This window comes from Pseudopodoces humilis, chromosome 4 (assembly GCF_049639895.1).
Source record: "Pseudopodoces humilis isolate 2021_Gansu_Grassland_sample_001 chromosome 4, ASM4963989v1, whole genome shotgun sequence".
In the NCBI taxonomy this organism is placed as follows: Eukaryota; Metazoa; Chordata; class Aves; order Passeriformes; family Paridae; genus Pseudopodoces; species Pseudopodoces humilis.
The window spans coordinates 21,661,717-21,686,443 of record NC_142203.1 but is presented as its reverse complement, the minus strand read 5'-3'; the positions used below and the strand labels follow the sequence as shown (position 1 = coordinate 21,686,443).

At 40.0% G+C, this 24,727-nt stretch overlaps 2 protein-coding genes across 3 annotated transcripts in view; one reads left to right on the top strand and one right to left on the bottom strand.

Annotated features, from left to right (window-relative positions):
• Positions 1-364: 364 nt before the first annotated feature.
• Positions 365-8,573, top strand: LOX (lysyl oxidase). Its single transcript, XM_088054464.1, has 6 exons — positions 365-1,496; positions 1,886-1,994; positions 3,320-3,457; positions 5,662-5,818; positions 8,206-8,301; positions 8,454-8,573. Exons 1-6 carry the CDS (start codon positions 782-784, stop codon positions 8,571-8,573), a joined length of 1,335 nt encoding a protein of 444 aa, XP_087910590.1. The 5' UTR covers positions 365-781.
• An 8,354-nt stretch (positions 8,574-16,927) lies between these two features.
• SRFBP1 (serum response factor binding protein 1) overlaps positions 16,928-24,727 on the bottom strand; it is a 66,932-nt gene continuing 59,132 nt past the window's right edge. Inside the window, exons 3-6 of one of the 2 annotated variants that reach the window (XM_014257082.2) lie at positions 20,676-20,757; positions 19,045-19,783; positions 18,606-18,643; positions 16,928-17,901 (exon numbers count right to left, since the gene is read on the bottom strand). In XM_014257082.2, the coding sequence (XP_014112557.2) occupies positions 17,711-17,901; positions 18,606-18,643; positions 19,045-19,783; positions 20,676-20,757 (1,050 nt within the window). In that variant the 3' untranslated portion in view covers positions 16,928-17,710. The remainder of the gene's footprint in view (positions 17,902-18,605; positions 18,644-19,044; positions 19,784-20,675; positions 20,758-24,727) is intronic. The other variant, XM_014257081.2, reaches the window with a different exon arrangement.

The following is a 24,727-nucleotide window of genomic DNA, read 5'->3' as shown; positions in this document are numbered from 1 at the left end:
TACTCTGGCAGCCTACGTGTGTCTGAGCGCGCCCGCCCGCCCGCCCGCCGCAGGCTCGGCACGGCTTGGCGCGGCTCGGGGCGCGGGGGGAGGCAGGGAGGCAGGGCAGGGCAGGAGGCCGGCAGGGAGGATGGGCAGGGGGGATGGCAGGGAGGACGGGAGGGAGGATGGGGAGCCCCCGTGGCCCCCCCGGCTCGACCCGCCCCGTCCCCCCCGAGCCGCCCCCGCTCGGGGCGGGCGGGGGTCGGCCGTGGGGGAACTGTCAGGGCCGCACGTTTCCAGCCGCATTACGTGAACAAATGGCGGGGGTGCAGCCAGCCCAGCCAGCGGGGCTTGTGTAACTTTGCGAGCGTGCCAGCAAGTTTAAAGTCCCTGGTCTCTCCTCCTCCTCCTCCTCCTTCCCTCGCTCCAGACACCAGCGCGGGCCGGAGGACGAAGAGAGGCTGATTGTTTGCTCCGGCTCCCATTCGCATCCCCTCGCCTATAAATACCGGGGAGAAGAAAAGCCGCTCTCGCCGCCTCCCCCCGGGCCGGGTTTACTTTCCAAGGGCCCGACCTGCCCGATGGCACCTCCCGGGTGCCGCAGCGCCTGAGACCCCGCTGCCCGCCCGACCCTTCCAGAGGCGCAGCCCGCACCCCCCGGCCTCCCCGCACCGCCCCCACCCCGCTCCATCCCGAGCAGGAAAGGCGCCCCTCGCTCTTCTCTCGGCCCCCCTCTCCCCCTCCCCTCCCGGTTTCGCCCGTATCTCTCTACCCGCCGGCGCCCACCAAAGAGGAGAAGATGCGTTTCGCGCCGCCGGGGCTCCTGCTCGCCCAGCTTCACGCGTGCATCTACTGGAGCTGCCTCTGGCCCGCCGGCTGCCAGCAGCAGCAGCAGCCGCGCCGGGATCCCCCGCCGCCCCCCGCCGCCTGGAGGCAGCGGATCCAGTGGGAGAACAACGGGCAGGTGTACAGCCTGCTCAGCCTGGGCTCCCAGTACCAGCCCCCGCGGCGCAGGCAGGCGGCGGAGGCGGCGGGCAGCCCCATCCTGCTGCTGCGGAACAACGGCACGGGGCTGCCGGGGAGAGCCCCCCCCCGCCCCCCCGCGCAGCCCCCGCCGCAGCCCCAGCCCGCCGCCGGCAGCCGGGGGGGCTCCGGCGCTCGGCACTGGTTCCAGGCCGGCTACCAGGCTTCCTCCGGGGGTCGCGCCGCTGCCGCGCAGCGGAGCCCGGCGGCCGCCACCTCTGCGGCCCGGAGCGGCTCCCCGGGGGCGCCGCGGCCCAGCGCCGCAGCCAGCCCCGGCACCGGCGGCAACGGGAGCAGCACCGGGGCCGGCAGCCTGCCGCCCCTGAGCAGCTCCAGGCCCGGCCGGGAAGATGTCATGGTAGGAGACGACCCCTACAACCCCTACAAGTACACGGACGATAACCCCTACTACAACTACTACGACACCTACGAGAGGCCCCGCCAGGGCAGCAGGTACAGACCCGGCTATGGCACCGGCTACTTCCAGTACGGTAAGAGCCCTCCTTTCCGCCCGTCCCGTCCCTCCCCTGCCGGCGGCCCCGGCCCCGCCGCACGGTCCCCTCGCTCCGCTCACGCCGGTCCCGGCGGGATCAGCTGCGGGGGTACCCGGCCCTGCCTGGCCCTCGCCCGGCTCTCGGGCTGCGGGCAGCCCAGTCCCCGCGTCTGGGAGAGGGGGCGAGCTGCCGATAAGCCAGCCGCGGGGCGTCGTGTTGGCCATGAGGTGTTTGGGACAAGCCTGAGCAAAGGGGAACGCGAGGTTAGCGGAGAGCAGGGGTCCGCAGCAAAACGACGTCTCCTAACGACTGGGATGGTAGCCAAGTATTTGCAAACGTGTCCTGGGTTGATCTTGCTGTTATGTGGTTGGTTTGATGAACTGCAGGTCTCCCTGACTTAGTCCCGGATCCCTATTACATCCAGGCGTCCACATATGTCCAGAGGATGTCCATGTACAACTTGAGATGTGCTGCCGAGGAGAACTGCTTGGCAAGGTAGGCATCGTCCCAGGATTTTGCCCGTTTGCTGTGGCTTGCTGTGCTCCTGTTTCCACCTGTGAACATGGTGAAGAGTGGAGAAGGGTGAGGTTGGAGGGCTCAAGGAAACAAAACACAGCCCTTTGTAACCTTCCAAGTTTGTGGCAGATGGTAGAGCACGCGCATCAGAAAGCAATCCTGCCATATTAGAGAGACAAGCTGCAGATCTCCTGAAGAACCTACGTGCTGTGGGAAGTTGTATTACATGTTTCTATTGTCGGGATCACTTGAACATTTCTGAATTTTATGAAATGGAGGCACCTAGAAAGCCACTTCAATCTGTTGATTTTCATCTCTCTCCTCTACTCCCACAAGATCCTATGTTACTTCATTAAAAAAACAAAAAACAAAAAAAAAAAAGGGAAAGAAAACCTAAACAACAAAACCCCTATTCTTAACCAGCACAATTTGCTATTAAGATTATAATAAGCTAATTGTTTCTGGGCCTATGCCTTTTACCGTCTCCTAAAACTAAAATCCCTCTGAAAAGTGTTTCAAAGTCTCTTAAGGGGTTGAAATAACAGCTTTGTTATGAAGTTAGGTCTTGTCCAGTTGGCAAAGAGAGATTTTTCCTGTTTTGTTTGGAAAGAAATCAACATGGCTGTTTTTAACCATTTTAACATGTTTGATACCTTATCATGCAAAACAGATTTATTTATTTACCAGCATGATTACTTTATGCAGACTGTTTCAGGGTCTTGCTCTTCACTTGCAGAAAAAGAAAACATGACATAAGAAGCAGTATTCTTTTTTTTTGCTAGCTTCACAGTGAAGACTCATTGAAGTGTTCTTGCTGGCTATTAGTTGATTAAAATATTCCAGTATTTAAAAGAGTATAGATAATAGCTATGCAGAATAGGAAAACACAGCCTGATTCAGATACGTATTATTTTTATTTTTTTTTTTACAGTGGAATCAAACATCTGTTGTGTGATCTTGCATACACAGGGAGTTATTTAGCAACTAATGAAATTCTGTTTTTTGGTACCACAGTAGTTTTATAGCTCAGCAGTGATCTTCTTCATAGACAGAGTTGGTCAGTGGTCAAGCTTCTGTTTATAAAATTAAAAACAGATCTGAATTTTAGTCAGGTCTTGGTCAGACACCAGGAATTTCCACACCATATGGAATTTCTGTGTGACTCTCCAATGCATGAGGCTTATGGGGCCTGAAAAGATCTCTGCTATCAGTTACTTCTTATACAGTATAAAGCATTTTCCAAAGTATTTCTTGCATATACTTATGGCTTTTTCCTTTGTTTTCTTTGATTTGCATCATTGCAGTTCAGCTTATCGAGCAGATGTTAGAGACTATGACAATCGGGTGCTCCTGAGATTCCCCCAAAGGGTAAAAAATCAAGGCACATCGGATTTCCTGCCCAGCAGACCCCGTTATTCCTGGGAGTGGCACAGCTGTCACCAGTGAGTGAAGTGCTCAGTATGGCATCTTTTAATTATGCTTTTCACTAACAAATTGTCACTTATAAGGGGACATTTTCTAAAACTAAAGTGAAGCAGTGAGAAACCATGGGGAAACTTTAGCCTTTTATGATCTGATTAATTTTAATTGTGGTAATTACTCTTTGTATATAGTGATAATCACTCTATACAGACACATGAAACGAGGATGGATACAAAGCTCATCCATATGTTTGAAATTCTTACAATGTGTAGATTCAATATAAATATAAGTCTGAAATGAGATTTGACAGTAGCACTTTCTCCTTTTATTTTACATGTAGTTCACTTACATTTAAGTGTAATCTGTAAATAAAAGTCCCAACCATGTTAAAATAAATAGAAACCCTAAAATGTACATTTATTAGCGTATTTCCTGTAATACCACATCATTTTAAACAGTGACCCATACTTCTTGAGCTGAATTTAATGAGCTAGGTCTTCACAAGGAATGATCTGATCAGTTTGGAAAAGAAAAGCTATTGGGCTGACTGATCCCATTATCAATAATATATATATGATATTTTGACACAGCAGCATTGCTTTAGGAATAGTATAAGTTGTAACTTTTCAGAAAACTCATATGCAGGTTTGTTCCAATATTTGCTACATCTCAGCAGGGGAATTTATAAAATATTAGAACTAATTATTCAGAATACTTATTTCCACCTTACTTGAAGTCCAACTCTGCTCCTACAGGCACATAAAGGATAACTTAATCTTTTTAAAAATGGCATGCAACGTGGGCTTGATGTGAAGGCCTCTGAGCCAATGGAATATTTCTCTCAAGGTTCAGAAGCTTTAGGCATTGAATGAAAAATCAGTATCATTAGAACAATTTCTTTCAAAAAAAGACTCATCAGTTTATAAATCTTGTAAGCATCAAAAAGCTAAAGCTAAATCAAACTTAGCAAAAATGCCTCCACAAATGCTTTAGCTAACATCTATCCCTAAACAAAATCTTCAGCAAAAACAAAAATCCCCAACCTTGTGTTTACAAACTTGATAAATAAGTGGATGAAATGGGTAGGGAGCAGTAGCAGTTTTCCATTTGAGAAAAACGGCTTCCTGCTGTGCCACGATAGCCCAGCTATCACTGTCCAGATGCAGAGTGTCTCTGATACTGATTCAGTTCTTGGATAGAAAAGGCATTGCCTACTGAAAAATACATCTCTGGTGATCATTTCCATAACATTGAAGAAAATTAATTTGGAAATGAACTCTTAACTGCCAATTACTTTGGCTAGCCATCAGACCTCAGTGTTAGTCATCATCATCTGTAGATCAGTTTTAGTGTTCTGCATGGGCCTGCTTGTGGGGCTCCCGTGCTGCTTTGTTTTACCAATACACTTGAATTTTGTTCAATTAGGCCTTTTTCATTTACCTCTTGAGCTGAAAGCATTCAAAAGTAACTGCAGCCAAATGCTGCAAAGACACAGTGCAGGTAGAAAAGACAAGTTTATTTTCCCACACCTTTGGAAAAAGTGGAATTACAAGAATGTGAGGTGTTAAAACTCCACAGTATGAGCTAGAAGTCACTTCGTGTGAAAGCAAGAAAAATGCATCACTTTGTCCAAATCAAAAGCAAACACACTTCTGAAGTAGACAGCATTAAGTATAGACTGTAAAAGTAGTTGATACTGAATGAAATCTGCACTGCCAGTACACAGAAGCTGATTTCTTCATGCAGATTTTGTCTTCACCAATGTTATGAACGTGTTACATTGTCTGTGGGCCATGGAAATGTGAAACCAAATAGTTGGTTGGTTTCAAGTAGCAAACTTCCATGGAAATTATAGTATGTAAGTATGTAAGGTAAGCATTCCTAGCAAAACTCTGGTTAAAGGTACATGACCTACTTCATACTTGCTATTGTTATTGGAAAAGAGGTGAAACAGAAAATTTTAGAAAAACAGTGCTGCTATGGAATCTTTCCCATAACCAATTAAAACCTTTTATATATGTGTGTGTGTGTATATTTATACACACACACACACACACACATATATATATATATATATATATGTAGGAAAGTTTACTAACACACAAGTTTTGAGTAGTAAATAAAATTTGTCCAGAGTTAACAGGATGTAGATTAAGTAGGAATAAGTGAAAATGTTATTGATAAGATCTGAACCACCTCTAATAATCTATCTATGGTTTAACAGACATTATCACAGCATGGATGAATTCAGCCACTATGACTTGTTGGATGCAAGCTCACATAGAAAAGTCGCTGAAGGACACAAAGCAAGTTTCTGCCTTGAAGATACTTCCTGTGATTATGGATATTACAGGCGGTATGCATGTACAGCACACACACAGGTAGGAGCTGTGTTGGAGACAACCAAGTGTCTTTGCCTTTCCTAGTCTGTAGTTGGATAACTCTTCTGCCAGTCACTTGATGCCCTAAATGAGCTGATGCCCTAACTAGCTTCTGAAATTCCCCATTATAGAGACCAGGTACTAAGCTGGAGACTGATAATTCACCTGTGGGTTTCTTATTAAAGGGCAGTGACACTCACTAGTGTAGCAACACTGGTAACTGAACTATACTGAAGCACACCACAAGTTCTTGTGGCAGTAGAGCTGGTCAGGCTTGCTAAGGGGCACTCAAGTTATCCCGAAAATAAGCCGTTCCCAGTGTTTATCCCCACAACCTGATGTCCTTGGCTGGTGCCAGGGTTCACAGCTGGTATTCTCTCCCTTGCGGAGTCTGAAGATGTAAGGTGCTGGATTCCATTAACACCTGCTGCTGCTGGCTGGCAGTCTGGCACGGAAATCTCAGTTTTGTTCTGTGCCTGTACAGCAGGAGGCTGTTGAAGGGAGTGGCAGCTGTGTGATGTTATGATGGGTCATGTACAAACGTAAAGCCAGGTGCCAGGGCTGATGAGGGGAACATGGAAAGTGGAACATGCCGTTACGATAGACAAATCCATGCAAGACTCCTACCTTGAGTATTGCATCACCACCTCTCAGAACTGCTGAAGAACAGCTTAAAAAATCCTAACCAGCCAACTCCAGCAGAACAAGGTTGATCAGCAGTGTAGTATGGCTAAGAGATTTCATAGACTATTCCATTTGGGAAACCAGAAGAGGAAAAATTGAGTGGTTGTGAATTGAAAGAGGAAGTTATTGATATTTACTGACAATTGTTGATGTTTCTGACAATATATGAACTTAAGACCTGTAAGGCAACAGCTTTAAAACAGAGGAGTGCTCTTTGGACACATGAAGTATTAAATTCCTTGACACTGGATGTTGCAGAGATCAAAAATCTCCATGGGCTCAAGAAGAATTTACACAAAGTAATGGATGTTATTAAACACAAAAATCTGATGGTACCCCATGCCTTAAATACAGTGAAATGCCTGGTGGAAGGAGTTTGCCTGACATTACACATCCCATTGCTTATGTTCTGATCTTGTTAAGCATCTGCTGCTGACCACTGTCAGAGACGTGAGACTGAGCTTTGATGGATCTGTGGTTTAACTCAGTGTGGCCATACGTACACATAAACTTGTATCCCTTATTCTGCAGTTTCTAATCTAGAAGGTAGTTATTCTGTCACAGAGAAATGACAGCTATGTTTCACTGGCTGACGTGTCCACATTTGAATTTTAACTATAATGAATGATCTGCAATACATAGAGGCTTTGAAGAGGTTTTATAAATACCTTTTCTACTTCTGTAGACTATGACATCTAACTAAGCAACATCCATATTTTACAGCTGGAGTATTTGTGTCACTAGAATCACGGCTGTGTCAGCATTTCCACTGGAAGCCCGTATTTCAGGGGTTTGTAATTGGACTGTAAAACTTTCCTCCAGCCTCAGACTTGGCACAAACATGCAAGAGTCTGAGCTGATCACCAGCTGGGTCAAGAGGGAATTCCTGCAGGACTTGGGTTTTCTGCACTCTGTGTGTTTCCAGAACAGATCAGCTCTGCCTAGAGCAATCTGTATAGGCCACACCTAAAGACACTAGATTTGAATCACAGATACATTCATATGTGGGGATTCTTACTAATACTCCTAACAACAAAGAATTTTTCAGAAAGATGCATTGGGAATAAAGGCTACATTTTCAGTTCCCTCAGATTTTGTGTCACTATTTGCCTGGAGAGACACCATTTCCATGCAAAGCTCAGTGTGAAAACGGCTCTTAACCCTACTATTCAAAGATGGCACTTGGGCAGAGTACATCCATAGCAAAAAATTGTGTCATTCCTAAGGGTAGAGAGAGGTTCCAACATGGTGATCAAGTCTGACTGTACTCATGACCTCAGAAGATACTCACTCGACATTTATAGATGCTTACCTCCAGTCTCTGGTCAATTTTCATTGTATTTTGATCTTATGTAAAGAACAGGAAACACTAACATCAACAGTTTTTACACAAAAGGAGTACTGTAACAAGTGATGATAAGAAAATGCAGATACGTCACAGATGAACAACTGTCAACATTACGGGTGTTTTTTTATGCATTAATAATAAAGGGCTGTCTATCATCATGGTACATTGGACATAGGTGTTCTAGTTTAGATACACAAATAAAATGGCAACTAAAAATAAGACTCATTTTCTAAGATATTTTCTAAGTGAGCTGTGATAGTTAAGTGAACTTCAGTCTGAGTGTCCCTAATGTCTAGAGTGTCACTGTTTCTGAAGATCAATGTTTTTTTACATCCATCTTAACTTCATTCTTAAGGGTCTGAGCCCTGGCTGCTACGACACTTACAATGCTGACATAGATTGCCAGTGGATTGATATTACTGATGTAAAACCTGGAAATTATATTCTGAAGGTAAGTGTATTGGGAATGGGGAGCTTTGGGGTTTTTTGGGAGGTTTTTCTTTTTTCCTGTTTGAAGAAGCAAATCATTTGCACGCATCCTTTGGCATCTAAGTTACCAGCTGAAATGTGGCAGTAGACAGCACTTTGCTTTCTCCCCTCCAGGTGAGTGTAAACCCCAGCTACCTGGTGCCTGAATCCGATTACTCCAACAACATTGTCCGCTGCGACATCCGCTACACGGGCCACCACGCCTACGCCTCCGGCTGCACAATCTCACCGTAAGTGCCTCCCCACTGCTGGGTTTTCTGTCACTGTGCCCCACTGTTGGTGTTTTGTTTTGTGGGTTTTGGGAATTTTGCTCTTGCATTTGTGCTGTTGTGTGTGTAACACTTTTCAGAACTGCTGCTCCTGTCTGGTCTGCTAATTAACGATGTCTGGCTCACACACCTTCTTTGTACTTGCACTGGGACCTTGCTAGGATCATTCAGTACCCTTTTACAGCACCCACACACAACCGAGCAGCAACAGTGCTCATTAAGACATTCTGAAAAAATCCCACATACCTATGTTACTTTGCTGCTGCTGCTTACACAGCAGCCACCCTCCCTGAATCAGTTCTTTCACACACCCTCCATTTACAGTTTTGCTCTTTAAAAGTTTAAGCAATGCCAAAATTATGCCTTTTTTACATTTTTTTTCCTCCAAAAAGGCAAAGTTGTTTAATAAATGTCCTCCTGGTAGGTCTACTGTACCTTAGTATCTGTGAAACACAAAAAGATAAACAGAGAAAGCAGTGTTCTGTAACACAGAGGTAAGCAGCTCACAGAACACTGTGTTAGTTGCTCATATGAAATACTTATCAAGAGACTTCATTTGGATTGTATAAAGAGTGAGAATTAACATTGTATAAATGTTCATACGAAACAAATTCCAAGCAGTAAATGGAAAGTAAAACAGATGACCACTGTAGTGTTTTACAACAGTACCAGTGAAGCAAATAGACCGAATTAATGCGCCTTGCTTAATTAGCCTGTAAAATATGCATTCCTCATGGAATGAATTCCTATCCATTCCTTTGCATTAGGAAATCAGTAGTAAAATGAGGCAAACCTATGTTTCATGCTTTTAACTTCTAGTCTCCCCATCCTACCTCTGAAAGTGTTACTGAGTACATAGAATAATAGAATGGCTAAGGTTTGAAAAAGACCTATTAGATCATGAAGTCCGGCCATCAACCTCGGATCACCAGCATGCTCACCATTAAACCATGTTCTCCAGTGCCATATTCATACAGCTTCTGAATGCTTATGGGGATAGCGACCCCACCACTTCCCTGGGCTTGCTGCTCTAACGCTTTACAACCCTTCATGCGAAAAAGTTTCCACTGATATCCCATCTAAACAACCCCTTGAGGCCATTTCCTCCCATCCTGTCTCACTGGTTACATGCGAGAAGATACCAAACTACACCCCACCATGGCCTCTTCTCGGGCAGTTGTAGAGAGTGATGAGATCTCCCCGCAGCCTCCTCTTCCCCAGGCGAACACCCCATAGATATCTGTGTATATATATGTACACCATACTTTATACCTCTCTCAGGTACATGTTTGTGCAGGGCTAGGAAAAATAGTCTGTTACTGTTGTCTGACCTGTGCTTTCAAGCTGACAAGTGGGTGTTTAGTTCCTCTTTCCCTGTGTGCCTGCTCACCTGCATAAAATTATTTCTCCTCTTTCAACAGATACTGAGAAAGATGCAAGAAATGGATGAGATGGTGCCAAATGTTTGGAACTGAAGTATCATTATACAAACTTTACTAGGATGCAGACACTATAGAAACAAAACTACAGAACATACGCAGATAGATCCACACACCTTATGTGACTTTGAAGCACTTCTGCTGCTTCTCAACCAAAACTTAACTGGATTTTAAGAATCTAAATTGGCATTACTTGTATTGCTATTGAAACGTGTGAAACTGGTGCTTCATGTAGAGATATTTTAAATTTTGATAATCTAACTCATTCATAAAAACATGGGACCATTTCTTAGCTCCTTCAGATTTGGAGTTTATGTGGTAACAGACTTCAGTGGGAATTCTACTGGTGAATGAGTTAAACATATTTTAAATGGTAGAAAAAAATGTACACAAAATGAATTGAATAAAAACTCAAGAGAAAGTAGTAATGCCAGCTATCTCAGAAAATACCATAATGAAAACCAGATTAAGACTAATGATACAGTACCATTAAAAATTCTTGCTACGATACATTGATATGAGAGAAGTATGTTCAGTTTTCAAGGAATATTAACATATAGCAGAGAAATACATATATATTATATATATCAGTTATACCCCTGCAAGAAAAGTTATGTTTACATTTTTAATACATTAGAAGAGTTTCCATTTTCTTAAATGAAAAACAGATGGGGTTTTGAAATAGCACCTTTCATCTGTGAAAATTAATGAAAAAGCTTACCCACCTTTATATGTTCAAGAAACTTTTCAAGGTGGTACTCTTAAAAAACTTCTGCAAACTAAATATGGATAAAAAATACCTGTCAAGAAATGGGCTCTTGAAGATGATGAAGAGTACCTGATGTGGTCATCTGTGAAAAACATCCAACTTGAACAGGTTAACCATCAAAATAATACAGGCAATTAACTCAGGTGGCACCACAAACAGAAGTAGGTCAGAATCTCTTAGAAAGTATTTTTAGTGTGAAGAAAACCTACTACCTGCTTCCCCCTTAAGTACTGTAGTTGACTTTAAAATGTGTATCTCAGTATTCAAAATAACAAAGCTGAAAATATACTATATAGAGAGGAAGAGCAAAAGTCAGTCCTACTTTAGGCTGTTCAGGAACCAAGTGCAACATTGTTAAGGGGAAAAACTTCCAGCTGAAATTAATGTTTTTGCTGAACTGCTTAACTGGTGCTGGGTATACTACTCCTCCCATCCCCAAATTATTTTGCTTTTGCAGTGCACCCTGCTGTAAGCTACAGTAGCTGTGATTTTTGTTTTAAACTGTGAAATGACATATCACAAGGGGATCTGGCGGTTTTTTTCAGATTTCTGATCATGTAAAATGAAGAATCTACTTTTGGAACAATGGGACCTAGAAATATTGATTGGTATTCATTAAATTTGATCCGCAGTTCAAAACACCTAATGAAATTCTGGAAGCTCAATAAATTAAAAAATAAAAAGGAAAAAAATGTGCTATTCAATATAGTTAAAAAAAATCTGAGGAGTATGGAGAGGTTTTATTGTCACTGTTGAGAATACTTCAGGCAGTATTTGGAAATATTTTATGCATTAGAACCCTATGGATTTAATTTGGAAGTTTGATGAATTACCACAATATCCTTCAAGGATCAGCTGTTCTTTAGAACATTTATTTATTTCCACCTTAATCATAACTTGGTTACAAATTTGCACAGTTAGAACTTAAAAAGAACCTGAGAACCAGCAACCTGGTGATTACTACCCACCAGTGGGAGAGGGTGAGGAATAATATAATTTATACGTGCAGGTCCCTTTCTGTTTGCTGTGGGATCCATTTTAGCAATCTGTAACCAGTACGGGCAATGAACAGAAGCAAAATTCGGAAACCTGATTTATGAGAAAACCATTTGTTACCTATGTCTACAAAAATGAGGGCCTGTTTTAAAGTCCAGGCTTCTGAAATCTCAGCCCAAAGAGTTTTTAAGTTTAAGAGGTGTTAAGGGATGCAAGCGCATTCACCTTTCTACAGACTTAGGTCAAAACTGGGGTCAAAGTGCTGAGAGCAGCTCTGGCAATGGACACAAAAGCTACTGAATGGCAGCCAGGTTGTGGGCATGGGCTGCTTCCTGGGAAGAGGTGGTGTGCTCGTACCTCATTGTGCCTGATGCTGGATGTGGGATATGAGAGCACTAGCTGGAGACGGAGCAGCTGCAGGAAGGGGGGTACCCCTCGCTCATGACAAACTCACCTGCTCACACGTCTGTGCCCAAACCACGTGCAGAACTCCACTGAAGTCAGCAAGGAGCCAGAGGGCCTTGAGTACCTGTGTAGATGGAGCAAGTGGGAATGGCCTCATTTGGAAAGGTGTTGAATGCTGTAACTTTGAATATTGGGGATATTGGAGCTACAAAAATGTAGCTTTTTTTTTTCCGTAGCAAAATATTTTATTTGTTTTGAAATGTGTGTTAAGCAACATGACATTGATGTACAATAGCACAAAAACTGCCTTAGACATGAACAGAAAAACAAGGGATTTTAGGATTAAAAAAAATGAAGGAATGTGACTTTAACCCTGTCTAACTATAGTAAATCACAAAGCAGTAGAAGTAGAAGAGTTTATTATATAGCATGTGTAGAAGTAGTTTTAAATAGGGGAGCGCCAACCAATATTTTCAGTATCTTGGCTCTGCAGATTTGACACCTTACTTTTTGCATACTGGAATATATTTTTGGGATTATGTGCATTTTTGTTCAAAAACATTTTTAAAAACTGTTGTGGTAAAAGCTTTTGTTTTAAAAGCAAGTTATATTTGGATTCCATTTTACCAGACATTGGGCTTATTCCCTTGTCTTTGAAAAGCATATTGACATTGGCCTCAGTGGGAGCAAAACCAGATTTGAATTTTCTGAGATTTCTACTATGAATTTGCTGTCTTGCAGTCTCAAATTTCTTCTGAAAAGCCAGAATGTATAAATGTGTGTGAAACAATAACCTCCCACATTTAAAACCTTTACTTAAGAATTGCACATAAGGAACATTATGTATGTCAGGCTCATTAGAGGAAGGGTTTGTTATATATTTTTTTTTTAATCCTGAAATACATTTGATATTTGCGTATTTCTAGACAAAAGTGTAACAAAAATGACAGACTGGTCACCAATGGAACCAAAATACTGTGTAGATGACATTTTTGTGTTAGGAAAAGTCTACTTGTTTTTTCTCTGCTCCAGAATGAATGCACATATCAAGTGTACCTTCCTATTGTCATTCATGCATTGTTTGCAGTGTGCTCATTCAAAACCAGCAGGGTGGTTTTCATAAATGAGACATTGAAAGGTGGTTTATCCTGTGTCTCACATTTATGCCAAAAAGGCATTTTAATTTTCTCCAAATCCTGAAAGGTGCTGAAAGATTTTAACTTGAATTAAAACCAAAGAGTATGTAATTGGGAGGTTTTTATTATGCAACTAAGTGCTACAGATACAGTGAAATGCCACTTGTTTTTGCAACTGTCTTCAAGACTTCATATTTTCTTCACTTTTCTTGAAACAGTCTTAATTTCAGTAACTTTGCATCTTTATCTGAAGAGCTCTAATTTATAATATTCAGGCACTAGCTTTGTATTCTTCATTGCACTTTCATATTCTTGTGTTACATGCCCGTATTATGGTTGCAAGTTTATGTGAAAATGACTTGAATAAAATGTTTCAAGCGTTCTACTTGTCAAAGTATTACACTTACTGCACAGGCCAGATGCATCTCTCAGTGAGAAGGCTTCAGTTAAGGTTGTTATGTCTACATGAAGAAAAGCCTGTCTGGCTGATGTGGTCTCTGAAAAAATGTCGCAAGAAGGTAGAAAGAGGAAATAAAAAATTACGAGGCATGATAAATTACCCCTCATACTACACAAAGGATTGACATGTCAAGGCTGAACAGGAGAAAATATATGGTTCATCTGGACACACAATTTCCTTATCATATCTGTCTCGGTAAAAACAGGAATTAAAAAGCACATTCAGAATTTCTGCTCCAAAAGTATGCTTTCACAGAAAGAATATTTGAGCAGTACATGGCAGGAAGTCTATGTACTCTAGAAAATTGACTAACAGATAAAACCTGCAGTTATTCCAAACACATTTTATCCTGTTACTCACATCCTCCCAGTACAAGCCAGTGTCCTGCTGCCTCTTCAATCTGTATGCTAAACTGATGAAACAGTCTGAGTTGTGAAGCATCTCTTGTCCCTTCACTGGGGGACTGCTACAGAAGAGCATGGTTAAAAAGCTTGGAGACTTGTTCTAATACGAAGTCATCAAACACTTCAATTATCAAATAATTGGCACTCTTGGCTTCATGTAAATGGAGATAAAACCAATGTAATATCTTTTAAAGTTTATACAATAAAGGTAGAATTATTTCAGATATAACCCACTTTGTGTAATGTTTCTCAATTGAAAAATTACTTCCTATCCACTACTTATTAGAGCTGAGAGCTGAGAATTTCTCCATCTACTATTCCTGAACTAGATCAGAATATGCAAACTCTATTTGAACAGAACCTGGAGTAGATCAGAATCTGTGCAAATACATAAATGCAGTAAAAACTGAATTATGACAATTGCAGACAGCATATTCAAATCTATTGAAAATATTTCACAGTTCCCAAGTACCTTATACCCCCATTCTGCTATCTCATTTTTACATTAGATCACCTGCCTAGTATCCCAAAATGATCTACCACCAGTCTACATTCGCAAAGCAGCTCAACACTTTCGCTTAAGAAAGTACTGCTGTAACTGAATTTTCATTCAAGACCCGTTTTTCCTGATCTAATAATTCCATAAAAACTGATTAAAGAGATAGTTACGCCAGTTTGGAAGTCACAAAATGGTCCCATCAATAATACACACACATTTTGTATTAAAAAAATCCAATAATATTTGAACTAGTGATGACTGTCTTAAAAGATACTGAAAAATCTGAGATTATCTTGTTGGTAAGCCTGAGGTGAAAAAATCGTGCACCTGAAGCAGCCTAGTAGTATCTGACTGGTATGTACCTGGCTAAAGACATTTCTTCATGGTACGGTACTGAACTGAAAAGCACAGTTCTCAACATTTTAAAATCTAATTATCACAGAAAGAAATAACTTCCCATGTCGCTATAAAAATAAATTGCTAGTACTTTGTGAGAGGTCTCTGTCTAAACAGTGCTATAGATATGAGTTAAAATCACATGTATGTTGAACATGTTATATTGTTATAATGAAGAAAAAACATTCTGAACTTTATCAACAACCTCCAGGCAAGTTCACTGGGTTTATCAGTCCACAAATGAATTTCCCAGTTACATGTAAGAGATACTATCAAATCTCCACCATCACTACTTGTGTAATGAATTAAGGCTGTGATCCAGGTGACTCACTAACCACCAGCAGAAAGTGGCAGTAACCCATTAAAATATAAAGCAATGCCAGTATCCTAATCTCTCTTCTCTCATTCATGCTCAGTGAATGTTATCTTTTTTCTTTTCTTTAAAGTAAGAGCTCAGAAGTATTTTTGAAGAAAAAAAAAGAGAAAGGTTGTTTTGGTAAGTCAGGCTTCCTTCAGGGAGAATTCTGTGGCCACCAATTACAGCTGTAATAATGCAGTAAGAAACTTGCTCAAGTGACAAGATAAACCAATAATGCTCCTAGATCTTTTAAGCACATGCCAAAAAACCACTTTAGAACTTTAGCTCCCTAGAGTCTTGAGGTTTTTTTTCGAACTATCTGCAATCTTTAATTCTTAAATAGGGTATTCATCTGCTAAAAGAAAGGTAAACTGTCCACAAAAAGCTGTTACAGCTGATAATATCTACCAAGATACGTCTCTTGCCTTACACTGGAAGCAGAGAAGTAACACACCAAACCTTTGTTTGGTGTGACATTCATCTAGGACTTACTTTTTTATTTAAAGCTTTAAGGATTAATGTTTGCATATGAAAACCTTGGAGTTTATAGAAAGCAGATAAATGCATGGCTTCTTCTGTGAAATATAACCCTACAAAACCACTGTAAACATTTTTCTGTGCTTTATTTTGAAGCTTTTGGCCTTAAATACTGTTCCATACGGTACAGTGAAAATAACAGCATCAAAGCCACTTTGAAATGGAAGGCTGGTTGAATTTATCATTCCTCTGGGAGGCAATGTCATTAAAGACAGTTACATGTAGTGACAATTAGATATGACATTTGTTCAGTATATAGAAAAGAAACCCTAACTAAGTGGGGCAAACCATGCCTAAATATTAATACAGAACAGACTAACTTGAAGGTTTAGTCTTCAGGAGCTTAACACAAGATGGGACATGTATAATGTAGCATTATCTGTGTTTACTCCAGGGCAAGGATCCTCATACTGGCTAGCAACATTTTCTAATGCAGCCCAGAAGCCTCCTGGCTTTGCCTGAGACTCAGAAAAAAACTTGTTTTTTTCAGACTGCAATATGTAGGAAGGCCATCTACACCTTAAGGGATGACATATTCTACAAGTTAGCAGGGATTTAAGAGCAGACAAATCTGAAGAAAGGAAATTGATAAAGGATTATTAAACATCCTAAGCTACAATACCATAAGATGTCACAGAGCCATAAAACTGTAAGCCTGAAGAGATGGATGTTGTATGATGTATCAGTGTGTGCTCCCTCTATCCTTAAAGCATCCCTTTTTGGCTACTTTCAAAGATACTAGGTTAGATGGGCCTTTGGGGTGATGCAGGGCATCTCAAAATGCTACATGAATAGCACAGTTCAGTCATTTACCAAGTTTATGAATTAATCTGATTATGAAAGGTAACTGTACTGAAATAAACAACACTATTAAAAATGAATTACATGTTCAGAATTTCTTTTTAATTAGATAGTAGGAAAAGCACCTGAAGCAGTATTTAATGTATTTTTTTATGTCAAATCCAAATCAGATGAACTCCCAATCTCAGACTGCCACTTAAAAGTCAAATCTTTCTTAGTGTACAAGCTTTTTCCACGTTTTCACATTCTTGCAGAAAGTGCAAGACACACGTTGAAGGATCCAGACATACCTACCAGAACAAAGTTTTAAAGACACCTCATTTCTTCAAATTGGCAGTATAATCAGAGAACAGAGATCACAATTTAAAAGCACAATACTTTATTCTCTCCAGAAATTTTCATATTATGCTTACAACTGATTTGACTTTTCCAGCTATCCAACAGACTGATTAATTTATGAAGTTTCTTCAAACAGAAGAATCTTTTACTTTGTCTCAGTTGAGATGTTAAAATACAGAACCTTTCTTTTGAAAACCAAATTCTCATATAAGTAGCTTTTTTTACATACAAAAAACCCCCTTCCAAACTCCTCTCCAAAGAATCTGTAATATTCCTACAGGGCACAAATTACATTCCTAAAAACCCTTTATTCACATTTTATATTAGGGTATATTTCATGAATATACTGGCACTGGTGGCACTACATAATTTGACTTAAGAACCAACCCCAAACGGCCATTACATTAATCAACAGCACACAAAATGAATGAAGCAATCTTGATACTCTAAGATGGTAAACAATAGTTGCAATTTTGTAGGCTGCAAAGGATATGGACAATATAACAAAGATGTTCAAACAGCAGTTTAAAAAAATTTTTTTTGAACCTCCATATACATATAGTCTAGTCATCAAATTTAATTTTTTTCCCCTGGAATGCTGTAATTTGAGACATTTGCTCTCTGCGTCTCCTGCTTGCTTCCCATGAAGGATGAAGAGGCTGCTCCACAAGTGCTTTCTTATTGTTGCACTTAATACCCCCTGAAGCTTTTGCAAATGGTTTCTTCTTGAGCTTTGTTTCACTTTTAAGGAAACCTGTGCAAATACAAAAAAAAAAAAAAACACCATTAACTACATCATGAACATTCATAAAAGTATGCAAACTACCTTGGGATTGCAGATATTTTCAAAAATTTCATAATGAGCCATGGGGAACACAATCATCTGAATATTCACAGCAAGATTTCTTCATCTTGTAGCCTGGTAAATTGCCACTCACTAGACTGCAGACAGTTCAGATTTATAAATACTGCACTCACAATTTGTGTAGACAAACATTCAGCACATTCTAAACTTTTTTCTTCACAATAAACCAATGACTGTTACACAATGTAAATCAATAAGACTGGAATTATATCCTCAACCAAATGAACTCCAAAATGGTACCACAGAATATAAATGGAGTAAAATATTCCATATTCAGGAGCTATTGAGGAAATTACTGATGAGATAAGGTACTAGTTACATATCTAGTACTTTTACCTATGCAAAAATCACGCTAACTGCTTGACAGACAGAAAAAACATTTCTGGTGTAAACCTTAATTATTTCTAATATGAGAAAATAGAAAATAGCACACAGTATCCACTGATTAAAATGAAAGCTGAACAGTTTGACCATTTTAACAACAAATGTTAAAATATATTCCATAAACTTGAAAAGAAACAAATAACACCCATCATGACTAGATGAAAATGTTTTTTTCCTCTCCTAATTTTACCAGGTTAAGTAATACATACCTGTTCTCTCATTTTTGAGAGGCTGGTCTTTAGTATTTCTAAAAAAAGAATGAGAAATTAAGATTTTTCAGTAAAATTGTAAGATTACAAACACCTGCAAATAAAGAATCATCATGCAATAACTTTTCAAACATAACATGCAAGCTTCTTCAATAGTGCTCCACCCATGTTAACAGTAGAAAGAGAAGAATTAAAAAGTAATTGAATTTGGGTGTAGATCTAGTTAGCATTCCTATGCAGAAATCAGGGCTACTGTGAATATAAAAAATATGTATTTTCAAAGAACTTTAAGAAGACCAGTGAGTAGTTTCTGGGAAAATGTTGTAGGGTTTAATGGGCTGAAATTCTCTGTTTAGTAAGGACTATTAGAAATCACAGCCATTTCCATTACCATGACAAAGGGAGGGAATGGAGAACATAGCATGAGGAAAAGGTTTACCTTCTGCTCTGAGATTTCTGATTGGTAGTAGACAAAGAACTGCAGAACACTGACTCCAGCTTGCTTGCTTTTGCAAGTGGGTTTCTCTCTTCCATGATCAAATCGTGGGCTGCCCCAGACACCGTGCTCTTTTCTGTCTTTGTTACATTTTTCTGAACACTACCCTTTCCTTTTGTTGAAGAAAAATTATTAACTGCTGCTACTTTTTTCTTTTTTTTTACTTTGCCAATGAAGAAATCATCATTGCTGTCACTGTCAGAATCTGATGACTCATTATAAAACCTCTCCTCAGTACTATCATCAAAGTACTCCTTTTCACTGGTATGCTCTTGGTCACTATCATCAATTATTTCTTTTATTGCACTTAATTTGTTCATACTCAAATTTTCTTTCTTTTTTTGGTAGCCAAGTTTCTTTTCTGTTTTGTTTTGAGTAATTGTTTGCATTTTTACTGCCTGAAATGAAGGTTCTTCTGGAGCATATGCTCTCTCCATTTCCACAGTATTCTGCTCAGATTCACTCTCACAGAGCTCTTCAACCACCTTGTCAGTTTCTATTTTCATGCCTGATTTTGTTTTGTGTTCACATCCCTGCTGTTTCTGAGGCTGCTTAGAAGCTTGGTCATCCAAGCTGCTGCTGGAATGTTCTGCCGATTTAGGCTGTTCTTCTGACTGATCCTTTTTCATAGGAGTGGCTTTGTCTGGGTTCTTTCTTGCATCCTTAAAAGCTTTAACAGCAGCTGTATAAGGGGCAGAAAAATATTTTGTTGCAGCTACATATGAATTTACCCAAGTTATTTTTACATAAGAAAACATTTTTTCAACTTGTATGTGTTTGTATTGAGCATACTTTGAATGTCCTTATGAATTATTTACCAAACACATCGGACAAGAGATACCTTAGACTACAGCATCAACAAAAGTGAAGGAAATCCTTGAAAAATATTATTAATTAAATACACGATAAAGTTTGGGTTAAACTGTGAACTTCTGCTTCAAAAAATAATCATGCCGATAATCAAGCAGCCGATAATCATGCTCACTTAGGGCACTGCTTTGTGTGTAAAATTGCAAATTAATATTAATTTGTTCATATATAATTAAATGGATATTTGATATGCTCTGTTATTAATGAAATAACTTTGTGATGTTACTACTAGGACTTGATCCTTTTTAACATTAATTTTAAGTGGAAAATTCCAATTTCAAGGAAACAAGAGGAAGCCTAAATAACCAGGAAAGGTATCCTAAGAATTCTGAGGACAGCCTTCAGGGAAGATTAAGAAAGTAATTTGTAAAACCTTTTAGGTGTCTTTGAAAACCCATTGGTAATGATCCATTTATGTTCCTATTTAATGTAGAAACACTCCATTACATCTCCATTTAATTTTTAGAATTTCCATTTTAAGCTCTGTTTGTTCAACACCCTATATTAAATAAATGTCATGTTGCATATTGTCACACATAAAGCCATATAAACAGTTTCAAGTTTGTGGCTTGGCTCACTGCAGCTAGTTAGGCTAATTACCTAATTTTGTGGGTTTTTTACTTTTGTTCTCGTCAGAAACATACATGAACAAGGTAACACACCAGTTACAGATATAATAGAAAATTAAATAAAATGTTTCATACCTTTAAGTTCAACAAATCTAGGCTTCAAGGTGGGGTGTGTCGCAAGTCTTGCCATGGCTCTCTCAGCTGCAGTACAGTCTGGCTACACAGGAAAAATTCAAAGGCATGAAGTCAACAGAACAGCCAACTTACACAATTCTGTGTCAGTTACCCTACAATGCACACTAATGTGATTCTCACCAGGAACTGAATGAGAGGGAAGCTTATGACACTAACAAGTATTTTATTTTTCGTGTATAACCGTCATTCTTTATGCATTAAAATCTGGCTGCCTAAACATTGACGGAAACATAGCAGATGCTCAACATGTGATTTTTCTCAGGTACTGAACAGGTATAACATGATTTATGTTTTCTTTAAAACGTATCAGACACATCGTTCACTGATTTTACATTTACTATTTCATACAAGAGCAAAGAAAATTCATGAACTCACTGAATAAAGAACATCATACTGGTAGAAGGCATTCTGCTTGAAGGAATGCAACAGCTCGCAAGAATTACAGTATTGGTCTCATTAAAGTTGGCAAAACTACACAGCAGATATTGAAGGAATATATGTAAAATGTTAAAAGGCAAGGTCTAACTTGATCATAAAGACAAATAAGCTTAAATTTGATGTGGTAGAATACAGGAACTCTGCAGACTGATTCAAAGCAGAAAGCAGAAATATGATCTTGTTGCTTCAATTCAACAAAAAAAAATAAAAATAGTGATAAAAATAAATAAATATATATGTAGTTTCTATTCTATTCTGACTTCCTCTTTTATATACTGGAAATCACAGGTATGACACGTTGTAAAAGCTCTCATTTTCAGGTTCTTGTCATCACTCTGCTTGAAAAACAAAATGAAAGGTATCGAAGACTTTTCCAAAGACAGCTTTGTCTTCTATTCATTTTTCTGTGGAATTGCCTGTTTGTTTGTTTCCTTCTTTCTTTCCTATCTTCTTTTTTGAAAGGAGGAAAAGTAGGTCTAACAGATTTGTAAAACACACCTTTATCAGGAGGATTTCTTAAAGCCTGTAGTGGAATTCTCTGGGAGAGAGTGGAAGAGACATACAAAAGACATACCTTTCTCTCTTCTTCCCAGTGGTACTGCAATGGACACACATTCAAATTTTTTCTGTGATTTCAGCTTTGTGCTATGGAAGTATCACAGCAGAAGCTACAAGAACCAACAAATGATGGTACTCATAAAGAACTAGAGAAGTGGCCTGTGACGAAACCTGAGCTGATTTTGGTGCCATCAGCTCAACAAAGCATGCTGCCTCTCCTGTCCCAAGCAATCACCACAGTGGATGGAGCCCAAGCCACGGGTGTTACCTGGTAGATAACAATGAGTGTAAGTGCTACTGGCCCTGTCCTGGGATGGAGTTAACATGGTTCATAGCAGACAAGATGGTGCTGTGCTTTGGATTTGTGACTAAAACATTTTAGGGTTAGTAGCACATCAATGTTTTAGTTATTGCACGGCATCAAGGCCTTCTCTGTTTCTTGCTCTGCCTCTGCCACAGGCTGATGCCTGGTACAGTTGATCCACATGGACCAAAAGGACATCAAGTCCTTTTCAAGTCACGCTTAGCAATAAAAGCTTGAGGTAGCAAAAGGGTATGGGGATGTTTGTGGTTATGACAATTATCTTCCCAAGTAACCATTATGTGAAGTGAAGCCCTGCTCTCTGGGATGTGGCTAAACATCTGCCTGCTAATGGGAAGTGGTGAATAAAGTCCTTCTCCTTTCCTTGCACATACAGCTTTGATTCCCTCCTTGAAATGTCTTATCTCAAGAGAGAAGTTTTTCTGACTTCTGCTCTTGGGATGCTCTCCCCATCTCGCAGGCGTGGGGTGAGTAAGCAGCTGCTGAGTACTTAGCTGCTGGTTGGGGTAAAGCCATGACGACACACGATACCCAACACATCAGCAATTCACATTTAAAGCAGCTGATGTGATCCATGTAAGACTGCTCAGTGGTGAATGTTACTTGTTTGCATATCCATTTTCTTCCAGCAGAACCATGTAACTATAAACAATTATATATATATTCATTGCATAAAGACAGATGGGACACTTTCTACCAACTGCTAGTGCGGGAGAGTCACTCTCAGTGCTTTGGTCTGAAGGAAACAGAGCAAAAGAAGGCACTACAAATACACCAGAGTCTGTACTTCGAAATGCAGAAATACTTAATTGGTTTGCCAACCATAAATCTTCTTTCTCAACCAGTGCAAAGCAAATCCCATTCTGTAATTATTTTGCCATCGTTTTAGAGCTTATAAAATATACTCTATGCTCAGCCATATTTCATGTTTGAAGTGTAGAGCATCTGGAAATTCTAGTACTTTCCTTTCCCTCATGTCTGTGCTACTACAACATTATTTCTTCAGGTCAAAAAAACCTGGAAAAATGATCTTCCTTAAGACTGTCTATAGAATGATGAACACTGGCCAGAGGGGACAGGTCAAAAGATGGGTCCATTTCCAAGGGCCACAGACTGGCTTATTTCCAGAGAATTAGCTTATTTCAAGAGCTTAGCTCTGAAAACTCGAAATCTGAATTTTTATCCCCATGTGACAGTGCTTCATGCTGCCACCAGATTCTTGGGACAGAAAGCTCGTATTTCTGAAAATCATATGCTATTTTCTTTGGAGATTTTCCTATAGCTGGAAAATCTATTTCTGAACTTAATTAATACACTTTTTCCCTCAGCTACTTCCTGTGGGTTTTGAAAGAATATACCATGAAGTTCAGAAAGCAGAAGCAGCAGCTTCTGTGCAACATCTGGTGTCTTTTAATTTAAATATCTATAGAAAGATTTTAAGCATATATAGGCCAATCCATATGGAATAACCACATTTTTTTCCTTAGAGCAAAACACTTCACAAACACTACTCACACTGATAGCCACCAGTTAACAAACACAAAATATGATATTCACATTCTCTCAAATTTCTCATTTTTCAGTGTATGGGTTTTTTGGTTTTGCTTTGCTTTGGGGCTTTTTTGGCACACCCTATGCTCAATTTATTTTCCATCAAGTATTTTCCAGTATATAAAACCTTACAGAAATATAGACAATACAGGGAAAAAAAAAAAAAAAACTAACAAAGAAATGTCAACTTTACAAGCAAGACAACAAATGTCTTTACAAGCAAGAACACTTCACCCCCCACTACCCCTGGATGTTTAATTAGATACTAGAATTGTACACTTTTATTCTGACATACTCCTGTTACTTCTTGTTTTATTTTGCACTACTTATTTTTTATGTAAGAATGTGCTAGTACTTTCTACAGGAACATTCATCCTCCTTCAGTGTGCAACTGAGGCACTGGAAAGCGAACAAAGCAGTACAGCAGTGTATAGTCACACTTTACAGAGAGAAATTTTAAGTTACTATGCTGGTTGAGGCTGGAGTAGAGCTAATTTCCTTCAGAGCAGCTGGAATGCGGCTGTGTTTTGGATTTGTACTGGACACAGGGCTGATAATAAACACAGGTTTTTGTTACTGCTAAGTAGGGCTTACCCAGAGCCAAGGCCTTTTCTGCTTTTTCACTTCCACACTGGTGAGGAGTGCCTGGAAGGTTGGTAGAAGACATAGCTGGGGCAGGTGGCCCCAGCTGACCAAAGGGATATTCCAGACCATCTGACATTATGGTCAGTACATGAAGTGGGGGATAAAAAGAGGAATGTGAGAATGAGAAGCTGAGTGTCTCATGGTCTTGAAGCAGATGGGACTGCAGGAGCTGAATGGTATGCCTTGGTAGAATGCCTGAGACAAGTAGAGCTTCAGGATGAATTGAAGGGCAGACACCTGTGATTAATCTGAGAACATGAAATGCAGACTTTTGACCATTGCTTTATTCTGAATAATCTTTCTGTTCCAAGACTACTTTTGTCTGTACCCTGTCTGCTATAGTTATAATCAATAAAAGGAAAGAGGTCATACTTCTGTTCTTCAGCTGACTTTTGCACAAAAGGGAATTGCCTCATTACAGATCTCATCAGAAACAAGCCTGCTGTTAGAAGCATATACTACTATAAGGACAACAACT

What these genes read in the sequence shown, in the direction of transcription:
- LOX (XM_088054464.1), top strand. Translation starts at nt 782, where the DNA reads ATGCGTTTCGCGCCGCCGGGGCTCCTGCTCGCCCAGCTTCACGCGTGC. An exon ending in GAGGAGAACTGCTTGGCAAG is followed by an intron (nt 1,995 to 3,319) that starts GTAGGCATCGTC and finishes GCATCATTGCAG; the next exon opens with TTCAGCTTATCGAGCAGATG. An exon ending in CATGTACAGCACACACACAG is followed by an intron (nt 5,819 to 8,205) that starts GTAGGAGCTGTG and finishes TTCATTCTTAAG; the next exon opens with GGTCTGAGCCCTGGCTGCTA.